The 23,531-nt window shown below is 40.2% G+C and overlaps 1 protein-coding gene across 3 annotated transcripts in view; it reads right to left on the reverse strand.

Moving 5' to 3' along the window:
- The window catches only part of OSBPL3 (oxysterol binding protein like 3), a 177,754-nt gene that overhangs the window by 19,751 nt on the left and 134,472 nt on the right, over positions 1 to 23,531 (reverse strand). For all 3 annotated transcript variants that reach the window (XM_042968434.1, XM_042968442.1, XM_042968450.1), the window contains 4 exons: positions 18,493 to 18,627; positions 17,488 to 17,581; positions 13,613 to 13,863; positions 10,533 to 10,670 (listed from right to left, as the gene is read on the reverse strand). In XM_042968434.1, coding sequence (XP_042824368.1) covers positions 10,533 to 10,670; positions 13,613 to 13,863; positions 17,488 to 17,581; positions 18,493 to 18,627 — 618 coding nt within the window. The remainder of the gene's footprint in view (positions 1 to 10,532; positions 10,671 to 13,612; positions 13,864 to 17,487; positions 17,582 to 18,492; positions 18,628 to 23,531) is intronic.

Raw genomic sequence — 23,531 nt, forward strand, 5'->3', positions numbered from 1 at the left:
AATGAGAAGTTTAGTTTTCCTTCAATAAGTCTGTCCTCAAGAGGGCGCTCCTGATACACTCAGCCCTGATTTGCTCAAATTCCCCAGGCCTAAGAAGAAATCAGGTGATGGAAGCGTCTGGAAGCTCTGGGAAAAACAGCCAAAGAGGCAAATGTTGAGGATAAAGAGATGTTTTGGAAAGTGTGAAGCAAAAGCAAGGGCATGCAAGGGCGCCTGTTCATAAACCATATAATCTGACACTGGCTACCAATGTCAAAATCTCTATTAGCTGTTGTGAAAGTACCTGCAAATGTCTTAATTAAGATGTCAGATAATAGATATTTTAGAATGCTACTTCTGAGCCACACTAAAATGTCTGGCTCAGATTTTGCTCCTTTGAAAGCTCTGTATCACAAAGCCCAGCCTCTTTCCAAATCACCTAAAAGACTGATTGATCCAAGATAATTTTTTAAAAGAATAATGTTTCTATTAAAAAAAAAGAGCCAGGGCACCTGGGTGGCTCAGTCGGTTAGGCATCTGACTTTGGCCCAGGTCATGAACTCGCAGTTCGTGAGTTCGAGGCCTGCATCAGGCTCTGTGCTGACAACTCAGAGTCTGGGGCCTGCTTCAGATTCTGTGTCTCCTTCTCTCTCTGCCCCTCCCCTGCTCTGACTCTGTCTCTCAAAAAATAAAACAAAATGTTAAAAAAATTTTTTTTTTAAAGAGCCAAACAATCATTGAAGAAATGTTAGCCAACTGCTAAGATACACATTTTATTCATTTTCTGTCAAGATAAAAATATCTTCAGTAAATAATGTAATTTTGTTCTAGGAAAGAGAATCCCCTGGAATGGAGACTATGGCACATCCCCCTGTGTTCTGTCACTGGGGTCATTATTTCTGTTTTATTCACTAATGAAGAAGCTAAAGGAAACATGGCTCCTGAGTTAGATTTCCTTGTTATCTTAGTAACTCCAGGCATGTGAGTGGCGAATGTACCGTTACTAGGATTCAGTACCAGTGAAACCAGAGTTATGCCGACAACAATGTTTCAAAATTTCTGTGACTTAGCTGGTTCTCAGTGAAGTATCTTATACTTAGAGCATCTAGCCTAATACCTTCACGTCACCCATGAGGAGACCAAACCCAGAGAAACTAAGTAACATTTCCCAAACACATTGAGAGGGAAGAGAGAGAGGTGAAAGGCAGCAGTTTTGGTGCGTATCAGTGGTTTCCAGGGAGGAGGTGACTCCTCTTACTTTGCTCTGGACCCTCAGCTGTAACAAGGAACATGATACGAAAACCACTCATAGGTGCCATTCTGCTGGGTGAGGAACTCAGGGAGAGAGCCGTGCCACATACACATTTAACTGATGGCATTTCAACTGTGCCAGCTTGACCCGATTTCAACAGGGCAGGTATCTTTCAGGTCTCAGTGACCATAAATCCTAGTTCTGATACAAGGTGGGAGATGCAAATTTGCTGTCCCTTGGATGGTTTTAGTTACCACAGACCTCTTAAGAATGTAGCCCCTCTCCAAACAGACACAAGAAAAGACGCTCAACAACACTCATCATCAGGGAAATACAAATCAAAACCACAATGAGATACCATCTCATACTGGTCAGAGTAGCTAAAATCAATAACTCAGGAAACAACAGATGTTGGCGAGGATGTGGAGAAAGGGAAACCTTCTTGTACTGCTAGTGGGAATGCAAACTGGTACAGCTGCTCCGGAAAAGAGAGTGGAGGTTCCTCAAAAAATTAAAAACAGAGCTACCCTATGACCCAGCAATTGCACTACTAGGAATTTATCCAAAGGATACAAAAATGCTGGTTTGAAGGGGCACACGCACCCCAATGTTTATAGCAGTGCTCTCAATAATAGTCAAAGTATGGAAAGAGCCCAAATGTCCCTCAGTGGATGAATGGATAAAGATGTGGTTATATATATATATATATATATATATATATATATATATATATATAAAATGGAGTACAACTCGGTATGAAAATGAATGAAATCTTGCCATTTGCAACAATGATAGAACTGGAGGGTATTATGCTAAATGAAATAAGTCAGAGAAAGCTATCCCATGATTTTACTCATTTGTGGAATTTGAGAGACTTAACAGATGATCATAGGGGAAGGGAAGGAAAAATAAGATGAAAATGGAGATGGAGGCAAACCATAAGAGACTCTTAAATACAGAGAACAAACAAAGTTGATGGGGATGAGGATGTGGGGGGTGGGTTAAATGGGTAATGGGTACTAAGGAGGGCACTTGTTGGGATGACCACTGGGTTTTATATGTAAGTAATGAATAAAAAAAATGTAGCCCCACTCTGTGCCTATGGGATTTTTCAGGTCAATTTTTACTTCCAGCATGCTTTAGAAGCCTAACTCCTAAAATGCAACTCTCTGCTGGCCTTCATTGTCTTCCTTTTTATTTTTTAATATAATTATTTTTTTAATGTTTATTTATTTTTGAGAGAGAGAGAGAGAGAGAGAGAGAGAGAGAGCATGAGCAGGGGAGGGGCAGAGAGAGAGGGAGACACAGAATCCGAAGCAGGCTCCAGACTCTGAGCTATAAGTGTAGAGCCCGACTCTGGGCTTGAACCCACAAGCCTTGAGATTACGACCTGAGCCAAAGTTAGATGCTTAACTAACTGAGCCACCCAGGTGCCCCATTGTCTTCTTTTTTAATTGAACTCCTTTGGAGATACTTTTTCTCACAAAATGTTGCAAACCCATCCCTCTTTTCTCCCCACTGCCTCCGCACCCCTGCCGACCCCACACCCACTCCGGACTATCAATGAAAGCAGTGGAGTTAATTTTTAAACCTTGGGATCATATAAAACTAAATGAGGCAAGACAACACCCACACCCTACTTCTCCCCTCCCTTCCCCCTGTAGCAGGTGAGGAGCTATGGAATGTTCCCCCTCCCCCATAACGTAGGCATATGTTAAAGTAAATTATTAAAAGGCGATCGTATTTATTCCTGCAGAAACAATGTAGTAAAAAATGTAGGATTCACAGTTTTGATCAAGAATTTGGCATTTTGTAGGTGGGGCCAAATGTAAACATTAAAGCAAAATACAGTATATACAAACTATAAACCTCTTCTGTAATAATTTTAAATCCCAGAAAACAGGGATAAATATACTGTCCACATGAATTACAAAAGAAGCCCTATCAGTCCATAAAGCATATATATGTCCCATAAAATTATAGGCAACCTCGACCTTTTAAAACTATTATGTCAGATACATGAATCAGTGCTTCGCAGAATGACTTTACATGGGTTCAAAGGATGTTTCCTGAATGAGTAAATCTCAACATTCACAGTATCAATGATTTTGCTTATTTGTTTTTTTCTGGCTTAAAAAGGCCTTTGGGAGTGATTTATTTGGTGCACATTTCTTTTAAGAAGTTTACAAAGCTTCTCAGGAAAATGAAATTGGTGTCTTCGTCTTCTTCGATATATTTCCTCACAACAGGTATTTATTCATGAAACATTTCCGGAACATCTGCCATGTGCTACACTAAGTGTCAGGGAACAAGGGAGCACTTTTGGGGTTCCATAGATATAGGTCCTAACCAGGCAACATCATCTACTGGCCGAATGGCCTTGAGCAAGTTTTTAAACATCTTGGGCCTGACTTACCTCATCTGTAAAATAGGACTAATGCCAGTGACTTTGCAAACAAAAAGAAGACACAATTAACATGTCAGGATCATCCGCCGGTATGAAGTGGGCGGAGACTAAATTTTAGCCCTTTTTCATGAGTAGTATTTCCACTTAGTTATCATGGTAACCTTGTGTCTTCATTCGCCTTATTTTATAAATTAGGAAACAAAGGACCTGTCCAATGCTACACAGTTACTAAGTGACAAGGGGTGGTGCTTTACACCAAGGTCTTCTGATTCCAAATCCAATGCTCTTTGCTTTAGGTCCTAGCTGCTTCTCTATGGCTGTTCTCAAGGCTGAGCTCTGGTCACTTCCCAAAGCCTCCGCACACCATTAAGTTCCCATCTCGAGAATATTTAGACAAAGAATCTTTGGAGTCTGACCTTCTACTCTGAGTCTCATTTATTTCTTTGTAAAATGAGGTCTGAGGATCCCTCTGACTTCAAAATGCTCTAAATCTAACATCTATTCCCAATGTCTTCTTCAAATCCCAGCATCAGTGGATGTCAGCCAAATGGAAAAAGATTACACCAAGGCATAGACTAACTCAAAGGGCCCATTGAAAGGGGGTAACTCAAGGTTCGTAATTTAATCTTTGTTGATGGCAATCTTTCTAAAATCTACTGGAGTAGAGAATGATGGGCACAATCTAACCTTAGTATGGGATTTGATTGAGTTTCTATTCCTGTTATATCTTAACCCAGATGTAACCCAGAAAGGCATTGGATTTTGAGTTTGAGTCTGAACTGACCCAGTCCTGAAGCAGACACTGTCCTGTCTGTCAGGCTACTGGATAAATCCAATTTAAAGGGGTTCTTATCATCCCTCTCCACCATCCCAATCAAATAAGAGCACTTTCTAATTGGTAAAAATTCTCAAACATTCAGGAAATTAGTATATATGGTTTTTATTGTGCAGGTATTTATATGCATCTTTCTTTCCACAAGCCCAAAAACAGTGAGTTCCCCTAGTGGTTGAAAATTCTTATAATTTATCTGTATATCTCAAGACTTACCTAATCATTAATAATTTCTGATTAGAACCTAATCATTTTTGATTTATGCTTTGAATGTACTTTATAGAAGAGGCAAGTGGTATGGGGAGAGGCAGATGGGGAAAGAGTATATTTCAATATTTGTGTATTTTTGTAAGTATATCTTTTTTAAATTTAGAAAAATATCCCTTAGCTACATCACTTCTGCAGCTGTCCAGAGACCTAATTTTTCAGTCTTCCTAGCTCCTGACTCGCCTCCTATCTTGAAGGTCAGCTTATGGAAAAGAGGACAAGTGCTAGGTAAGAAATCATGCAGAGAGGGACCAAGTGGCCATTCCTCCCACAGCATTCATCATTTACTAATCAGTAAAAAGAAAGAAAAAAAAAAAAAAGAAAAAGCATATGATATGTCAGGCACTGTCCTAGTCACTGGGGATACAATGAGAAATAAAAGAAACAAAAACCTTCATGATTGCAAGATAGATAATAAAGAAATGGGTACATAATTTTTCAGTTGTGCCATGCGTTAAGAAGAAAGCAAGGCGTGAGGATGGGGGGATGGTAAGCGGGAGTGCTATTCCAGACATGGTGGTAGGGGCAGGACTCTACAGTGGAAGGGTCTGGGGCTAAGAGAAATAAGGAAGTTAAGCACGTGGGAAACTGGGATAAGTGCATCCCAGACAGCATGGGCACTACTCAGGGCTGGCAAACACTCCGTATGTTGGAAGAGGGGCAAAAAGTGCCTGGAGCTGAATGAGCAGAGGTGGGACAGGCATGCTCTCTGGAGCTAGCATCTTGGTGGGGCTTTGTGGGGCATGGCCAGGAGTTTGGATTTTATTCCAAGTGACAAGGGAAATCACTGGAGGTTTTAGAGCAGGTGTTACTTGCATTTTGAAGCAATCGCTCTGGCTGTTGGGTGAGGAATTGGCTATGGAAACAAGAGACCAGTGAACGAGTCTATCACAACAATCCCAGTCACTGATTGCCTTTGCTTGGGCTTGGAGGCTAGCCCCAGTGGGGGAGGCAGTGAAAATGGCTGGCTTTGGAAGGAAGGCTTCTGAAGGAAGACCCCAGGATTTGCTGATAAATAGGATATGGATTCTAAGAAAAAGCTATTAAGGATGACGCCAAGGCTGCTGGCCTGATCTTTGGGAGAACGCAACTGCCAATTATTTTCTATTCCCCCATGTTCAGAGTTAATCACCTGGTTTGACAAGCACGTGGCTTCTTGCCAAAACAGAAACAAAAACACGTGAAGCGAGGACTTGACCCAGACGTGAAAAGCACTGGTTTACTTGCCTTATATTCCATTTATTGCTAGTTTTATTTGAACAGCCTGAATTTCCTTTCTGATAACGTCTTTAAATAAGATGCCACTTTAATCAGTAGTAACTAACTCTGCCTACTAGTAGATCAAAGAACCACTGAGGGGTGACGGGCAGGGAGAGAAGTGATAGGAGTGGTATTTATAAGTCTGTCCAAGAATGTATGTTCAGGGTTCTCTTGATGAGTAACCGAAAAGCAAGAAGGGCTGAGGCTGGAGATCAAAGGAAAAAAGACTTCATTTGAATCTCTTACATTTTAGTAACCTTCAGTAACTCCATTCAGCTTTTCTGTCACGAACTCTCAACAGTACATGGCTGGAGGAGGAGGGTCCGGGGGGTGGGATAAATGGTAAAAATGACTCGAACAGTGATCAGACAGCTGAAGTTCCAGATAATCAGGGATAGCCACTTTTAGGTAATAGCTTAACTGCATATGCTTTAGATACCAAACCTCTCCCAAAGGTATAAAAAGAGAAGCAAAGTTAACTGAAACAAGTTTTCTGACCTGTCCAGTCCCTGATGAAGCCCTGAGCCAGCTTGCTAGCCCTTTGCCAGGCAGCAGAGGAACTGAGTAAGGAAGAACCTGCCAGCAGGATGCTTAGTCCCTGAGGAGAAAAAGGGGGAATTCAGAAAGGACTTCAGAAAAAGGAAGTCATTTTTGAATTCCCCTTTTTCTGAGCTTATTTAAACAACCGAGGCTGAATCACATTTCTTGGCACAAAGCAAACTCCTCCCCAGAGCAGGTAGAACTGCCAGGGGTTAGAACACAGGACAGGAATGTTTATGACTTACTCCTGAATGTTGCTCATTCACAAAGGCCACTCCCCAGACCACAGTGGGAGCTGGGAACAAAGTCCTATGTGGGTTTGGAGGATGAAAGGTGTAAGTGACAATGGCAGGCAAAGTCCCAGAGTCTGATCGGCACACATAATGCTCTATTCCCATTGGTAGCCAATGGCCTTGGCAGCTCTGAGTAATTACACTTACAAGAGACTCCAAGAAAGGTGAGGCAGGGAGGCCACCGGAATGGAAACATTCCAACATTTCTGGTGCAGGGCACTGGGAGATGCTAATGTTCCAGGCCTCCGTCTTCTTGCCTAGAATTGATCCTCACCTCATCTGCCACACAGAGGGTACTTTGAAGATCACATAAGATCCTGCACAAGTCCGAAAAGCATAAAGCACTCCGCAAACCTAACAGTTCATTTTTCTGAGGAAAATGTGAACAGCAAATGCTTTCTCTGGTTTCTGACCCCATGAGTCATTTTCATATTGCATTTGGGGGTTGCTTAGGTGAGAAACAATACAGAGGAGCAAGCTGTGATGCAGCCAAACTCTGCGAAGTAGCAATTACTTCAAATTTTTTGGCCACTGACTGGGTCGAACATCCACACCCCCAACCAAACCACAAAGCAACAACATTCAAAGGCTTCCGGAAAAGGAAGACACTGCTTTTCAAATCTAGAAAACTCAGTGGAAGAGCTGAATTACCCTAGTTTCCTTCCAGGTCCTTTCACTTGGATACATGGTTTCTATCAAGGTCCTTGTTAGAATAAACTTCCACCCTAAAATACCCATTTGGAGGTCCTACCCAGTTTATTAATCATTCGGTAAACTCTACTCACTGTGGAGAGGTGTAATAAAGCAAAGAAGGCCCCAAACTCTGAAAGCTGATGTATTATCACATGTATATAATGCACGACGGTAGAGTCACGCTGTCTCCATAAAGGGAGACTGTCTCCTAGGCCGGAAGCAGAAAGGGCCATCCTGGCAGGTGCCGGCATGAGACACAACAAACACCCTGGCACGCTCTTTAGATGTGTTAAATTAGGTCTTCTTGCACAACGGGTCAGCTGGTCATCATAAATAAGGGTGAGAGGGGGAGTGCAGGAGGCTGAACTGAAGAGTCTCCTGGTGGCCCGGAAAAGGAGCCCTGGACAAAACCCTTTCCACTCCTGGGGCAACGGGCAGCGGAGCACATCAAATTCCACAGCCACCTCCCCTTCTTATTGTACACATACCTGGTGATTAAATTCCGGGTTCCCAAGTGATCTGTTTATGGCGAAAGTATGCTGGGTCATGCGACCAAGGCCCTCTGATCCCCGTAAGAGGTCTATTTTTCTATAGTAAATGCACAGAACAGCACTCTTGTTTATATATCAGTTTCCTAAAGGATTAGCTAGAGTGAGTCTGTGCCTGAAAGACTCATCCATTCTTGGGTATCTGAGGCCATAGGCTAAATTCCAGACGGGTGAAGTGGCTCCATCGTGAGCAGGACTGCTGGTGCTACCATAGGGACGTCAGCTGTGAGGACTCCCGGCCGCCTCGTGGCTGACTTTCTGTCAGAGACTCGCCAGTGACAGGATGCCCTCTTCAAACCACTTGAATTAGTGGAATAGATACAGTATATCTTATTTACTATTCTTGACACTGCATATTAGAAAGCACTTTAAAAGTTGCCTCTAAATATGAGAGCAATAACCATGTGCTGAACGTTACTGTCTTCAGTGCAAGTATTTTATATCTCAGTGTATTATTTCACTAGAGCCTTACTGCGACCTATGAGTCGCAGCTAAGCACAATCATTCCTATTTTATAAAGACACTACTGAGGCTCAGTAAGTTTAAGTAGCTCGTACAAGGCCACACACAGAGCATGTGGTGGGGTTAGGGTTGGAAAGCAGGTCTACGTTACATCGAGCACACCTTCTGCTACTAACAATGACTAGATCTCTTTCTTGCTTATTTCTTTGGGATCCATTTCACGGAACCAAAGACGAAGTTATGTAATGCTCTTTCTGTCTTTGTGCCCATGTGCCCAGGAGCTCTGCTTTCTCTCTCCATGGCACCACTGGAGGTACACAAGCAGATCCAGAATTTGGCCCTGCCTTGTCAGGGGCTCATGGGATTGAAGCTCAGCTTTACACCAGCTCACGTTACTAACTCTTTCCTTATACCACTCATCCTGTCCTGATTGTCTGCTGTAGTCCGGGCTATTTTTGGCCTTTATTTTTTCGCATGAACGCATATAATGCCATGGTAACCAAATTATATTTTCATTTATTCTCATTCCATTTTAGCATTAGTATTTAAATAACCCAGTTGAATCTGAATCTAATTATCTTATCCTTTTAACTACTGATTTAACCCCCCACATCCCCAATATCAGTGTTTAATTTCCTGTTTTAGCTTCTAATTGGCAATCTACTAAAAATGTGCTTTGGGATTATTGTATATTCATTCTCCTTTGGGTTTCAGAGAACACTGCTTGTAATTTCTAGTTGAGACAAGCACCATACTCTTAAGTCTGTCAGCTATACCAGCTTTCCTTTCCTATCCCCCAAATGCAAATCCACTGATAAAGGGGGCAGCAAGACAACAGGAAGGAAAGCAATATTCTAGCAACCCACCCACTTTTCCTCAGTTTTCTAAGAATTGGGAGGAGAGAAACGTAGCGAAGCAACTGTGTTTCATGTTCCTGGGCTAACATTTAGGGACATACAGAGGGCGGACGTGTCCAGTCGCTGTCATAAGCAGGGGTGAGAGGATTATTTTTTATTTTCTGTATCAATGCATCCTATCTTAGCGAAATAATTCCATATTGACAGATCCTTGAGAGGTTCCCAATATTCCGCTATTACCAACTACACTGTCATAATAATGACAGCAGACACTCATCTAAGGCTTTATACTCCATGTATCAGACACCGTTCCGAGTGCATTGTAGAGAGCATCTCATTTAACTGTCACAAAGCAGTGTGAGGTCTGTACCACTGTTACTATTTCCACTTTAAGGAGGAAACTGAAGCTAAGTAATTTGCGCTGGGTTACAAACAAACCTGTTGAGAGCTAGAGCTGAGATTTGAACCTAGGCCAGCACCAGAGACCCTGGTCTTTGTTCCTAAATATTATTACCTGCTAATGCTTAGGTGGGCAAGTCTCATGGAACCTCAAGGAACTCAGGCTACATAAGTATAAAGTATGTTCATCTATTAGAGGAAGACCGACACTGACCCCAGCCCCCAGCCCACGGCAGTCTCCCCACACCTGGAACAAGGCTGGATATGTGTGACATGCTCGGGAAAGATTCAGTGATTATATAAATACATGAATGAATGGTTCCTCTTAAATGGAATCAAGAATAATGCCGTTATTTGATGCTATCCATTCTGATGGGGGCATTCATCCTCTAGAAGGACAATGTCAATGAGTAAGGGGGCATCTTACTTTAAACCTTAAATCACAGTTTGAAAAGTTGCCTCACTATGACTTTACACAAAGGGTGCTGTTGATGCATATGGTCAAAGGCTCGCTCAGCTCTGCTAGTACCGTCATGTGCCTGGGGGCAACTAGGTTTCAGGTGAAGGGAAATCGTTCCTTCTCTTTATGTGTAAAAGCACTGTAATTATCTAAGTTGCTTAAAGCCAGTGAAAAGTGGACAATAAATATTTCAAAAGCAGATGTAATAGAAGGCGTAAGCGACTCCTCTAGCACCAGTGGACGAAAAGGGTGTACATAACAAACAGAAAGGGTACATATCCACCTGCTCTGAGAAAAACCGGAAGCCTTTGTCCTCGCGGATACACTCATAGGTTTCTCCAAGAACAGGATTGAAGGGCTTGCTCCCAGCTCGGAAATAGCTAGATGCATAAGCTGATACAGCAAAGGCTGCCACGTACACCTGAGGAGAAGGAAGAAAGAACTTTATTATGTCTTGGTCTCCAAGAAATCGTTTTACAAACACACGAACAAAATAAAACCTTTATTTCTCTCTTTATGGTTTGTTTTGGAAAGCCAACAATTTGTCTCTGGTTTAGAGACCACCAAACTAACTTTGGCTTAAAGTTGCAGGTTTAAATAATGTCCATCTTAGCCTAGAGACCAGTGAACCAAACATTTTCAAACTGTCCATCTGTTCTGATGCCTAAAAAGAGGCTTTCAAGAGCATGATATTTATCAAGGGATCTACCCTGTTTTTGAGCTGTTAAGTTCAGTACCTCTAAACCTGATGAAATCTGAGAATCCTGATTTTCAGGAAGGAGAAAGAAGAAGAGCATAAAAAAAGCCAAACTTCCCCAAATCCAGGAACAAGCAACCCTTCCTAATTTGATACTGTAGAAACCTACAAACTCATTTTGACAAAAGAAAATCTGTGATAGTAATTCCCTGTCTGGGTAACAAGTCCCAGGACAGGGCACAGTGCCTTTAAAAGTGTCTTGCTTTCTGGGAGGAAAAATGAAAAATCAAAAGATAAAGGAAGGAAAAAACTATAGGTAAACATGAAATAAGCACTCACTGTGAGGCTGTCACCATCAAGTTCTCCTTTTGGGGCACCAAGGAGACGCGTTATTCTTTTTGCCTTTTTTGGCAAAGGGTGGGGTGCAGAACATTGAACCTAGTTAACAATCCCAATGTCTCCCCTTCCCAGCACATTTCATGAGGTTTCTTATATTGTGTGTGTGTGGGGGGGGGGGGGGTTGGGGGGGGAGGGAAGCTGAGTGTCTTTCACTAGTCATATAACTTTTCTTAAGCCTTCTGCAATAGGACCCACCTTAACCACTCACAGTATAGAATACTGCAGAGCATCTGGTTAGCTTATAAAAACTCAGTTCAGGAAGCTCAATTCTGTCTTTGTTCTCAAAGTCCAGATATCTGCTCTTCTCTTTGCTTTCCCATATGTGTTCTACTGGCTGAAGAAAGTTCACACTGTCTCTCTGGAATGTTGGATCGACCCTGAATCACCTTCACAATTTAAAATGTAACAACAGTGGGGCGCCTGGGTGGCTCAGTCGGTTGAGCGTCCGACTTCAGCTCAGGTCACAATCTCACGGTTCGTGAGTTCGAGCCCCGCGTCAGGCTCTGGGCTGATGGCTCAGAGCCTGGAGCCTGCTTCTGATTCTGTGTCTCCTTCTCTCTCTGCCCCTCCCCCATTCATGCTCTGTCTCTCTCTGTCTCAAAAATAAATAAACATTAAAAAAAATTAAAAAATAAAATAAAATAAAATGTAACAACATTTATGACAGAACCTGGTGTCATCCATAATGCTGGGTGGGGGGGAGAAGTTAGGAAGGGAACAGGCACAATGAAGCATCCTCCTTTGAGGCAACATGAGAGAGAATCTATTCAGGGGCATGAGCTGACCTGCAGGGCAGTAAACCACCCAGGGATGGGGTTGCTGCACAATGCCTTCCTGCACTTTCCCTTCCAGATGCATTGTACTTGAATGCAAAGCCTTCCCTCAAACTCCTTCTCAAGGTCAATTCCACCAATCAATCAGCTGACATCCTAAGGGGCTCTCAATCGCCACAAGAATGAAACACGTTGAAGAATATTTTCATCTTCAAAGCCAATCTTTTCTTTAAAGAAAAGAGCTGTCCACGAATGTTGACTTTTCACACTTGCTTTAGAAGCTACTTGCCTCCCTTTGTTCAATAGAAATTCTCTGGGAAAGGGTAACAAAGAAGATAAAACACACACACACACACACACACACACACACACACACACACACACAGCTTGTTTTTTTCTCTCCTCTTATTATCATTAGGATCAAGAAAGTCTCTTTGATGGAGAAGTCCCTGGAGACTGTGGACCTACAGCAGGATGTCTCTTTCATCCATAGTTAGATTTCCCCTTCATCTTCAAATCACTAAAATAATGAAGTTTTAATGAGGGTCAAAACTAGGGACTGCTTAGAATTTAGAAAAGAATGGTGTCCTCCATCAGTGCGAGGATGACTTAGGGTTAGGTCCATGAAGCCCAGGGGGTGTGCCGACTCCAATATGGCCCATCAGTAAACACCCAGGACAGAGACTCTGCATTTGGGGGAAGACACTGAAGTCCCAGCCTCCCATCCAAACATTGACCTTACTGTGGAACAGGTAACATACAAGGGAGCAAAAAGAGGAAAGAATACTCATTTTCAAAGAACAAATTCAGCTCGTCACAGAAAGGGCTGATTTGGCCATCATCTGATAACCATGGTCCCCTTATCTCCACCCCATAAGACAGGAGAAGGATGAGAAACACCACTGTTTCTAGGCTCTAAGTAGAGCTTTTGAAAAAAAAACAAAAACTTACTCTACAGAATACGAGTGGGGGTGGAACAATAATGTTTCTTACGTAAAAACCCCGAATGTTATTTTTCAAAAATCTAGTTGCTAGTGGGACAACTCCCAAAATAAAAACATTCTCAAGGGAAATTTATCCTGGAAAAGAAAAACAGCACAAGAAATTAAATTCTGTCCACCCGGGATAGTAAAAATAAACACGCAGACAGCCCTCAAGACAATGTTTTACAGCCAGGCATAACAGAACCATCACTTGGAAGGTTCTGGAGAAAAAGGAAGCATAAAACCACAGAGCAGAACTACCCACAGGCACCAACTGTCACAGAGAAGCTCCCCCACATGGCAAATCCTATTGAGGTGACTGAAAATAACCAGGCACAGGGGAACTAGATGTTGGTGAGAAATGAACCCATTTCAAGGATAATCCAAAAGAAAACCAGAGGAGCCAGGGAGCTCTGACCCTGCCCGTCTTAGCTTTGCCGGGCCCCCCGCGAGGGGCCGGGTGACTCCGGAGCAGGGGCCAGACAGCACAGCCGGAAGAGTGACTCCTCACCATCCTTTCCAAGGCGCTGGGGACTTGTGCGGCCTTGTCCAGAAGCTCGCTGTACTCCAGCTCCTCGCAGAGCCGCTGCAGGGTGTTCAGCGGCTCGTTCAGCTCCACCGGCATGGCCACCTTGGACAGGTCCTTCCCTATGTTGTTCCTCAGGATGTTCCACAGGCTGATGTTACTGGCGTTGGGACACGGAGCTGGCAAGCAACTTCTTCTTTTGGACTTTGCGTCCCCACCGCTTTCAAGCACAGGCCCTGAAAGGGACATCAGCCTCACTGTCTCTAGAAGACTTTTCATTTTATTATTTAGGTAAAATCAAACAAACTAACAAACAACAAAACAAAACCGTGAATAAAACCTGACCCGACAAGTACTCAAGTTTACTATTAATCTCAGTTATCTGGAATATGACCAAACGTCAGAAAATAAAAAGAATTCTGCACGGCTAAATGAAGTACCCAAAATTACACGCACTAAAACTCACGGAGTTTATTCGCAAGGGAAGTCTTCAAGTTCCTGCTCAGACGCTAGTGACTCACCGCTTATATACACTTATGATAAAACTGGAAACTAGATTTCTATGCTCACAGCAGTTTACTATTTATACCTTTAAACTCTTTAAATTTTTAAAAAGCACTTGAAACCCTGCTTAACAACGCTTTTAAGCTCTTTTTTAAAAAATCACGTCCAATTCTGATAAAAAACAATTGTGCTTACTACAGAAAAATGATAAGGGAACTAACAGTCGTCCATTATCCCACTACCTGCAAATAATGGCTGTTTATGTTTTGGAGTGTTTTCATGTAGCATTTTCTCCATCCATATAGCTCATATAGCACGTCTAGTTTTATGTTCTGCTTATTAACGTAACTATTTCTCCATGCTATTCAAAATTCTTCCAAAATACCATTTGTAATGACTGTAAAAAAAAAAATTCCATGCTATAGATATGCCATAATCGACTGAATCATTCATCTACTGTTGGACTTTTAGATTTGTTTCAGTGTTTTGCTATGATGCAAAAAAAAAAAAAAAAAAAAGTATTCAATATTTATATTCTTGATATTTGATTATATCTCTGAGTATTTGCTTAGGATATATAGACATGGAATTACTATGTCAAAGACTATAAACATTTTTAGACATCTGATTCAGATGATCAGATGGCTCCTCAAAAAAGGTACATTGATTTCCCATTTATCAACAGCATATGTGTATCTATCTCCTGAGGCCTTTCAGGCTTGTCATCATTCATGTTGAATTTTTGGCAAATTGTTGGGTGGACGGTGTTATTTCCTTGCTTTAACTTGTATTTAAAAATTCCTAGTAATTCTTTCATGAATATTTCTTCTTTTCTGCATCATCTGTTTTCCTATTTACATATTAAGGCATAAATTTTTTGTTTTTATATTTGTTTTACAATCAAATCCCCATTTGACACTGATCTTTAAACTTGGTCCATGTGGTTAGCTGACACATAAAACACTTACACTTTAGGTATTTACATCTATCAATCTTTTCCTCTGTAACAACTTCCATTGACTCAGGCTCTGAAATTCTTTTCCCATCCCAGCTGAGCCTATTTTCAAATAAAATCTTTTGCATTACACCAACACATGAGAAACAGGCATTTTATTTCTACATATTTATTTATTTAAAATGTTTAACATTTACTCATTATAAAGCCAATCACTCTGAATAAAGAGGCTGCTTTGAGGAACAGGAAAGTATGAAACTGGGGTCACACTTTATAGTCTCATGTTAATCTAAGCATCCAATTAATTGTTGAATTGGTGTAAGCAAAAGTCTGATTTACCCAAGTAAACAGCTGCAAATGATGGTAGTTTTTAAAAACAGTTTTCCATGTAATCTCAAAATAGTTTCTTTGATTCTGCTAATCCAGATTTTGAAACAACACTAGATGAGTGACTACTACCAATGAATGAATAATACCTATTTAGCAAGTCTTCAAGCATTTTACATATATTATCTATTTTTACATATACTTTACATACATTATCTCTTAAGTACACATAACCAGTGAGTGCAGAGCTGAGGTTAACCAAGGAAGTCCGGTCATGAATCTATATTCCTAACCCCTGAACCTCCCACAGCACCCATCATGGTGATAGATCCCAATATTTGCCTCCTGATTTGGGGAGGAAGAAATTAACAGGAATCACTCTAAATATCTAGCATTTACTATAGGTTCAGAGAAACTCTAACATCATAAATTATCAAGAACTTGATCCAATCCCTATTTCCTTTTGTAGGCAAAGCTGTGTCGTATGATGCTAAGGTTAGGTCTACATCCAATCTTTTCAGTAGAGTACTGACGTTTAGAAATCTAATCTTCCACAGAGACAGTTAAACTGAAGGACACCTATTTTGCCTCCAAATTCTGCTGACGAAGAAAGCTGGGTTTGGCCCAGTGTTTGTTGAAGCCAAGGCAATGCACTGATCACCATTCCAGCCAAATGGCTGTGGAATAAGATAGAATGAGCTTTGACTTCTATGCTTTTCCTGGCTGATGTCACCTCAGCACAGCTGGAGTCTTAGGGCAAGTCTTCTGTTTCTAACCTTGACCTCTGAACCCTCTATTCCTGTGCTCCCCTTGGCCCCTCCCTCAGGCCTCAAAGAGAAAAAGACTTCAGCATTTGTCCATCTTCCTCATCCATAGTGGGAGTGCCATTTTAGTGTGTGTGCTGTTTGTCAAAGGGGTGTGATGTTTCTTGATTTCTCTTTCAATTCACCTACTTGTTTTTCTAGAAAAACAAGGAGCTCCTACATTATTGGTCTTCTCCTTTGAACCATTGGACTTTTCCACCAAAGTTCATCTCTCTGGAAACATTTCAAGCAAGATAGAGCAAAATGAGCATCAGACTTCTAACAGATATGATGCTAAAAGGATGTACTTCCAGAAAATGGTAAAATGACCTGCCTTTTTTGTGGTCCCCAAAGTGTAGGCTCTTTGGCATTCATATAAAAATTCATCATCATATTTCACACATACTTTCTGAACTGGGAAGCACTAAAATACAAAAAGCCCCGACATGGTCCCTATCCTCTGGGTAGATATGAAAATAGGTGGTGCTCTGGGTACCCAGTATGTGGCACAGGCCAACCTGGAGACCCCGAGGCACACTGAGTACCAAGACTGGGAATGTCTGATGCTACAGGACCCATGCAGAAAACCGTCCAATGGGCCAATTCTTCTTAAGCACATTTTCTGAAACAGACTTCAGTATGCTTACTGAACTCCTAAATCAGAGCTGTTTGGGGATAGGCAGACACTCTAGGTACCCCACAATGCAAACTAACATTTCCTCGGCATCGTTTTGCTCTTGGGATCAAACAGTAATAAAGGGATGTCTTAGATACCCTGACGGCCCATCCCCCCCTTCTAGGAGGTAGCCATTTGTTACTTTTAAATGTGTTATCTTAAAGAATCTGAGGTTGAATTACCACTTAGATCAGGTGTTCTTATTACATAACCCTTACAGAATTCCTAAAGCATGAAAACCACTAGATATCTAAAGGCAAAAAGCTATATTGTAATGTGTTTGCTGAGAGAATGTTTGACCATATTAGGGGTATCTATTGCACTAATTTTTGGTATTTATATGATAACTGGTATACCCTTACTTTATAAAATCAAATTTTTCATGGGCAGACAAATTTATTTGAATGAATATATATTTCACATGTCAGTGCTGATTCCCCACCTAGATTATATAAACCTCAAGGATGGGGACCATGTCTTAATTTTCTTATATAAAACATGTTACAGTTCTATACCTGCAGAAGATACTCTATTAATGCTTATTAGTATTCACTGAAGATGCAATCTTTCAGAGATCAAATAATTTAAATCTTACCCAAGGTCTGTCTCTCATTATCTAAATCATTACTGAGATTGTCTAAGGAAAGATTATCACTTATGTCACTGACATAGGAGTCATCCTCAGAAATCTATGGGAAAAGAAAAATACATTTGAGTAAGAATAAACAAACCAGATTTTCATTAAACCTTTACTCCAAATCATCAAACATTTTGAATCCCATGTTAAAAACCTACAGAAATAATTTTGGATTACTTTCATAGAGGTCCAAACGCCAGTCTGCCTGAAAGCCGTTCATGGCAAACACCTGTTATTAAAATTTTTATACTTTCTTGAGCAGTTATCACAAAGAAAACACTCAAGATCTTAGTTATTACAAAAAATTCTTATTATTTCAGACTGCACTTTCAGAATTTGCTAGTGTTTGCACAGAATAATTATAATTTGTCTTTCAACTATTTGTGGGGGAAAAAAAGGATCTTCCATGGAAATTAAATAAGATTAGTACTTCTATATGAAAGGTGTAAAATTATCAATTCACATTTTCACAAAGCAATGCCAACTATGATACTTGCATATTTAGGAAAGTATGATTTTTATGCATCAATATAAAACCGTATTATTATATATTATAAATTAATTATTATAATAGCCATATTAAAATAATTATAGTAAAATAATTGCATGTTATAAATTAATATTGGTCAAATTCAGTGATTAAAAAAATAAGATACTAATTTCCAAACCTGTAGTAGAAATACTACATTATGAAATAGCTAATAGTCAAAATCATTAACCACTAATTGAAAAGAGGTATAACAAATCAAGAAACAGAAGTGAGGAAGTACCCAACACCTTCTACTTTTGCAACCTTTTCCCTGAGGTCTTGTTATCTTTTCATGTTCTCTGGGGGGGTGGGAGTTACAAGAAGATCCTCAGAATGCAACGGCAGAAAGAGCCCACTGAGTTTAGTGTTTCTAAACAAATGAGTAAAGCAACAAAAGAGATTTTGAGGCACCTAACTGAAAACAGTGCTCAAACCTCATTTTCTGAAGAGCTTGGAGATAACAGAACTTCCTGTGCATCAAAAAACTCTGAAAGGGAGTCAGTGATGGAGAGTCTACTTTCATTGGAAAGCTGATGGACCAGAGCTCGGTTGTCATCTCTGGAGTTTTCCTATTTGAAACACAAACACAAAAATGCATATAATTAGAAACAGTCTCAAGAGAAGCAAAAATAAACAAGTGATTTCGCTGCATGATACACAAGGTCACAGGTACATGCAAACAAGCAGCTCAAAGCAGAGGTCAGCCCCAAAGTCAAGGAGAAGCAAGCCTCACACAAAACAAAATGAAAAACAAAAGTGTCCCCCACACGGACACCTCACTTTATAGGCACTATCACTGCTTAGGCACCTGCAACAAATCTCAAAGCAAAAAGAAACTGTCCAAGGTCAGTCTCGGTTCCAGTTAAGAGGGGGAAAATTCTAACACTCTCTGAATCATATCCTCTTATTCTCTACCACTGCAGGATGTTTCTTTTCATCCTAAAATTTCCTCTGAATTGTACTCAATGTATGTCCTTGCGTGGCTGATTTGCAGCCACAATGCCTTTTTCTGCCTCCACGCTTTCCCAGAAGCCAATATGCTGTTCTCGAGGCGTCCCTTGACAAATACACAGCGTGTTTTGGTCCAGAAGTGCCCCTGGTGGCAGATCATTCATTATTCATGGATGAATGAGATAAATTCTCTTTGTCTCTCTCCAACCACAAATGACTCTGAGAGGGATGGAAACTCCCAATCCCCTTTATAAACCTCTCTACAAACAACATAATGGGGTATCATGATTTTTCCATCTTGCATGGCCCTCCCTTCCCTACTTCACTGGGTCTAAACTTCCCCGCGGGGAAGGTCCTAAATACTTTGTTTGGAAATGTGCATTCTATTCAATTTGCAAGTGAAAATTTAATACAACTCAACAAATTGAGCAACCGCTTTATGCTGGCTTTGGAGAGATATAAGGATGCACTGGCCTGAAAGAGTGGCGCAAAGAATGCACTCAACACATGAGACCAAGACTGTAGAAGAGAGGGAACTACAGAAGGGAAGAGGAAGGTGAGGCTGATTCTATTTCGGGCTTTGGTTTGGAGGGAGAGGTGACACCTTGAGGAATGTTCCCCAGTCTAAATTCCTTCAATTCAGAGAAGATTGTTGCCCTGAACTTCCCTACAGTTCACAATTCTCATGGGGCTGATAAAGGAACAGCTTCTGCATCATACGTATGTCATAAAGGAGTCTCAGAATATTTGGAGAGCAAAAGTTACAGCAGATTATGTCTTTTCCAGAAGTTTTATGAGTTCAGGATACGCTCTTCAGTCTCATAAACAAATTATATCCAAGATGGGGGTGCGATAACAGAGGGACCATAGCAGATTTTTATAATTAGTAAAGGACAAGTGGTCCCTTTATGAAATGTTTACTTCAGGAACACATTTAAATGGGTATCCCTTCCTCTTGGATTCTTCCTATGTAAGACACCTGGTCATTCAAAGGTCTTACCCATTTTAATACCCATAAAGCCTTGCGAAAAGCAGGCTTCTTTTCTGCCCTGACAAAGAGACCGCATTAGGCTCTATAAACAAGTGCCATAGCTGTCACCTTCAAGGGAAAGGAATGTCTCCTCAAAACAGGAGACACCATAGTGAATGACTGAGCTCCTTTAATGCTCACTGAAACAGCAGAATCTTCCTGTGTCTTTTGGTGTGTCGCTGCCACATAAGACTCTAATGATTTATTTACTTGTTCTGTTCATTAATTCATTACTAGTCGCTCCTGCTCTCTATCTTCCTTCTCCTAGTTGGATGGATCAGAAGGATTTCTTGGCTCATCAACAATGAAAACAATATACCTAACGCTAGCCCCTTCTGACGTTCTACCTCCAGAAACGTCCTATCAATACCCACTGAAAAAAAAAAACTCAGTGGGACTGCAGCAGCCCCAAGCCTCAGCATACTACCTTACACAAACAGGACCGCACTTGTTACATATCAACCTGCTCGGTTCACTTAAACAATTTCCCCACGAGGTTGGAAGGCCTCCATGGTTGTCTATCATTTTTTTTAAATCAAGAAAAGATAAACAGAAAAAAAGGGAAGGAAGGGAACACTCATAATCCTATCACACTAAAACTACTATAAGCATTTTTTAAGGAAATATAAACTTGTTATTTTTTAAATTTTTTAAATTTTAATTTTTAAATTTACATCCAAATTAGTTAGCATATAGTGCAACAATGATTTCAGGAGTAGATTCCTTAACGCCCCTTGCCCATTTAGCCCATCCCCCCTCCTACACCCCCTCCAGCGACCCTCAGTTTGTTCTCCATATTTATGAGTCTCTTAGGTTTTGCCTCCCTCCCTGTTTTTATATTATTTTTGCTTCCCTTCCCTATGTTCATCTGTTCTGTGTTTTAAAGTCCTCATATGAGTGAAGTCATATGATTATTTGTCTTTCTCTGACTGACCAGTTTCACTTAGCATAATACCCTCCAGTTCCATCCACATAGTTGCAAATGGCAAGATTTCATTCTTTTTGATTGCCGAGTAATACTCCATTGTATATATATACCACCTCTTCTTTATCCATTCATCCATCGATGGACATTTGGGCTCTTTCCATCCTTTGGCTATTATTGATAGTGCTGCTAGAAACATTGGGGTGCATGTGTCCCTTCGAAACAGCACACCTGTATCCCTTGGATAAATACCTAGTAGTGCAACTGCTGGGTCGTAGGGTAGTTCTATTTTTAGTGTTTTGAGGAACCTCCATACTGTTTTCCAGAGTGGCTACACCAGTTTGCGTCCCCACCAACAATGCAAAAGAGATCCTCTTTCTCTGCATCCTCGCCAACATCTGTTGTTGCCTGAGTTGTTAATGTTAGCCATTCTGACAGGTGTAAGATGGTATCTCATTGTGGCTAAAACCACTATAAGCATTTTGATACATTTCTCTCCCATCCTTTTTATACATATAGCTTTGCTTTAAAATAATTGTGTGTGTGTGTGTATAAACTTATATAAATATATAAAACTGGGGCAAATGGAACTGAGTAGTGAACATGTTCCCCAGTCCATTGATTTATATATAATATATATTTATAAACTTTCCCTAAACAACACTGTACCATAGTCATTTTTTCAAAATTAACATTTATCTTGAGGATAAGAGTAACATGTTTAAAATGGAAAATAAAGAAAAATGTAAATAAAATACCTATCACTTAAAGCCTCATTGCCCAGATGTGGCCCCTATTAACCTGTTGGTGTATTTTTTATTAAAACGTGTGTGTGTGTGTGTGTGTGTGTGTGTGTGTGTATGTGTGTGTGTGTGTGTGTGGTACATATATGTGTATGCGTGTATATATATTATATAAAGATACAGATTTAAGTTTGAAAAACTAGATCACACTGTAGTCTTTATATAGTCTGCTATATTCATTTAACATTATATTACGAACTTTTTCCCAGGATGTTAGCTTCTTGAGACATTAACTTTAGTTCATAGATAATACTTTGTTATATATGTGTCACAAAGTGACACTTTTATGTATTAGAAATTAAGGGCATTTCCAAATTTGTAAAGATCATGAGCATGTTTGCAAATGTCTCTTGTAAACAATGAGATAATACTTGTATCTCACTATTTCTTAGAATCAGTCCTCAGAAGCAGAATTATTAAAAATGTTAGAGGTAATACATATATGATTTAATCACATTAACACAAGAACCTCTGTTTTCTCTATATCTTTAAGGGCATAGAATACTATAATTTAGAAAAGCTGTATGTTAAACAAATTGTTGTAATTTGCATTTCTTTGTTAAGAATTAGGTCTAACATTTTTTTCTTAAAAAAATAAAAAACCTATAGAGATGTTGACATTAGGGGAGGGTACATCAGGGTGGATAGGACCTCCCTCTGCATTTCTTTGCACTTTGTTGTGAATTTATAAGTATCACAAAGTCAAAAGTTTCAAAAGAACTGTATGTATTTGGGGTTTTTGGTGAATTGGGTCCCTTTCTTCATTTGTTTATTGAGGTCTTAAGTTGCTTATTACTTATTAATTATTTACATATTAAAGACATTATCACCTAGTTAGCATTATCTAAGTCTGTCATTTTCACTGAAAATATTTTTCCTAGTTTATTATTTGTTTCTCATTTTTCCATATACACCATTTCTTTCCTAAAACAAAGGTCAGATCTAGTTAATGTGTCTTTTGCAATTTTTCTATTGCTCCCAAATTTAGAAAGTCCTCCCTACTCTAGCCATTTGATAAATATTTACGTCAATGGATTTCAGTTTGAGTTTTTATATTTAACTCCAATTCACTTACAATTCATTTTAGTGTGCAATGTGAAGATTTAAAGTGCTCAGTCAAAAGATCGCCTTTGAGCTGTGCCAAACGAATTTGTTGAATAATCCATCTCCTGCCCATTGCTTTTTTCGTTGCTTTTATCATGTGTTTGTTTCTTTTATGTGAAATGGTGTTTACGTCTGAGATAGTTTTTCAGTCCATTCTCACACCATCCCCAGCATATTTCCACTACTGGCCTGGCACATTTCCTCACTATATAGCAGGTGTGATGTTATTGAGAAAACACTGTGCTTTGGGCTCACCAGATGTGGACTGACATCCCAGCCAGGTCTCTTATTAGCAGTGTGCCCTGGGGGAAGTTATTTAACCTCTCTGGTTTCCTTGTCTCTAAAATGAAAACTACCATCACCTACCTCATAGAATTGTGGTTAGGTTTTCGTGAGTTAACGCATTCAAATGCACACGGAATAGAGCAAACAGATAGGCAATTGAAAGAATTAAATTCCCTGCTTCTCTTTCAGATGTATCTTCAAAGTTCTTGCCTACTTAAGTCTCTGAAATGGACTGTAGATTAAATAGAGTATTACCACCCAAAGTCACCTAGCCTTTCATTTGGAACCTAAAATAATATAAGAACTAATAAGCTGAAAGTATTAAATATTCACATTCAAAAAGATAAAGTATGAGAACTTACTAGAATGTGGGAG

The sequence above is a fragment of the Panthera tigris genome, chromosome A2 (assembly GCF_018350195.1).
Source record: "Panthera tigris isolate Pti1 chromosome A2, P.tigris_Pti1_mat1.1, whole genome shotgun sequence".
In the NCBI taxonomy this organism is placed as follows: Eukaryota; Metazoa; Chordata; class Mammalia; order Carnivora; family Felidae; genus Panthera; species Panthera tigris.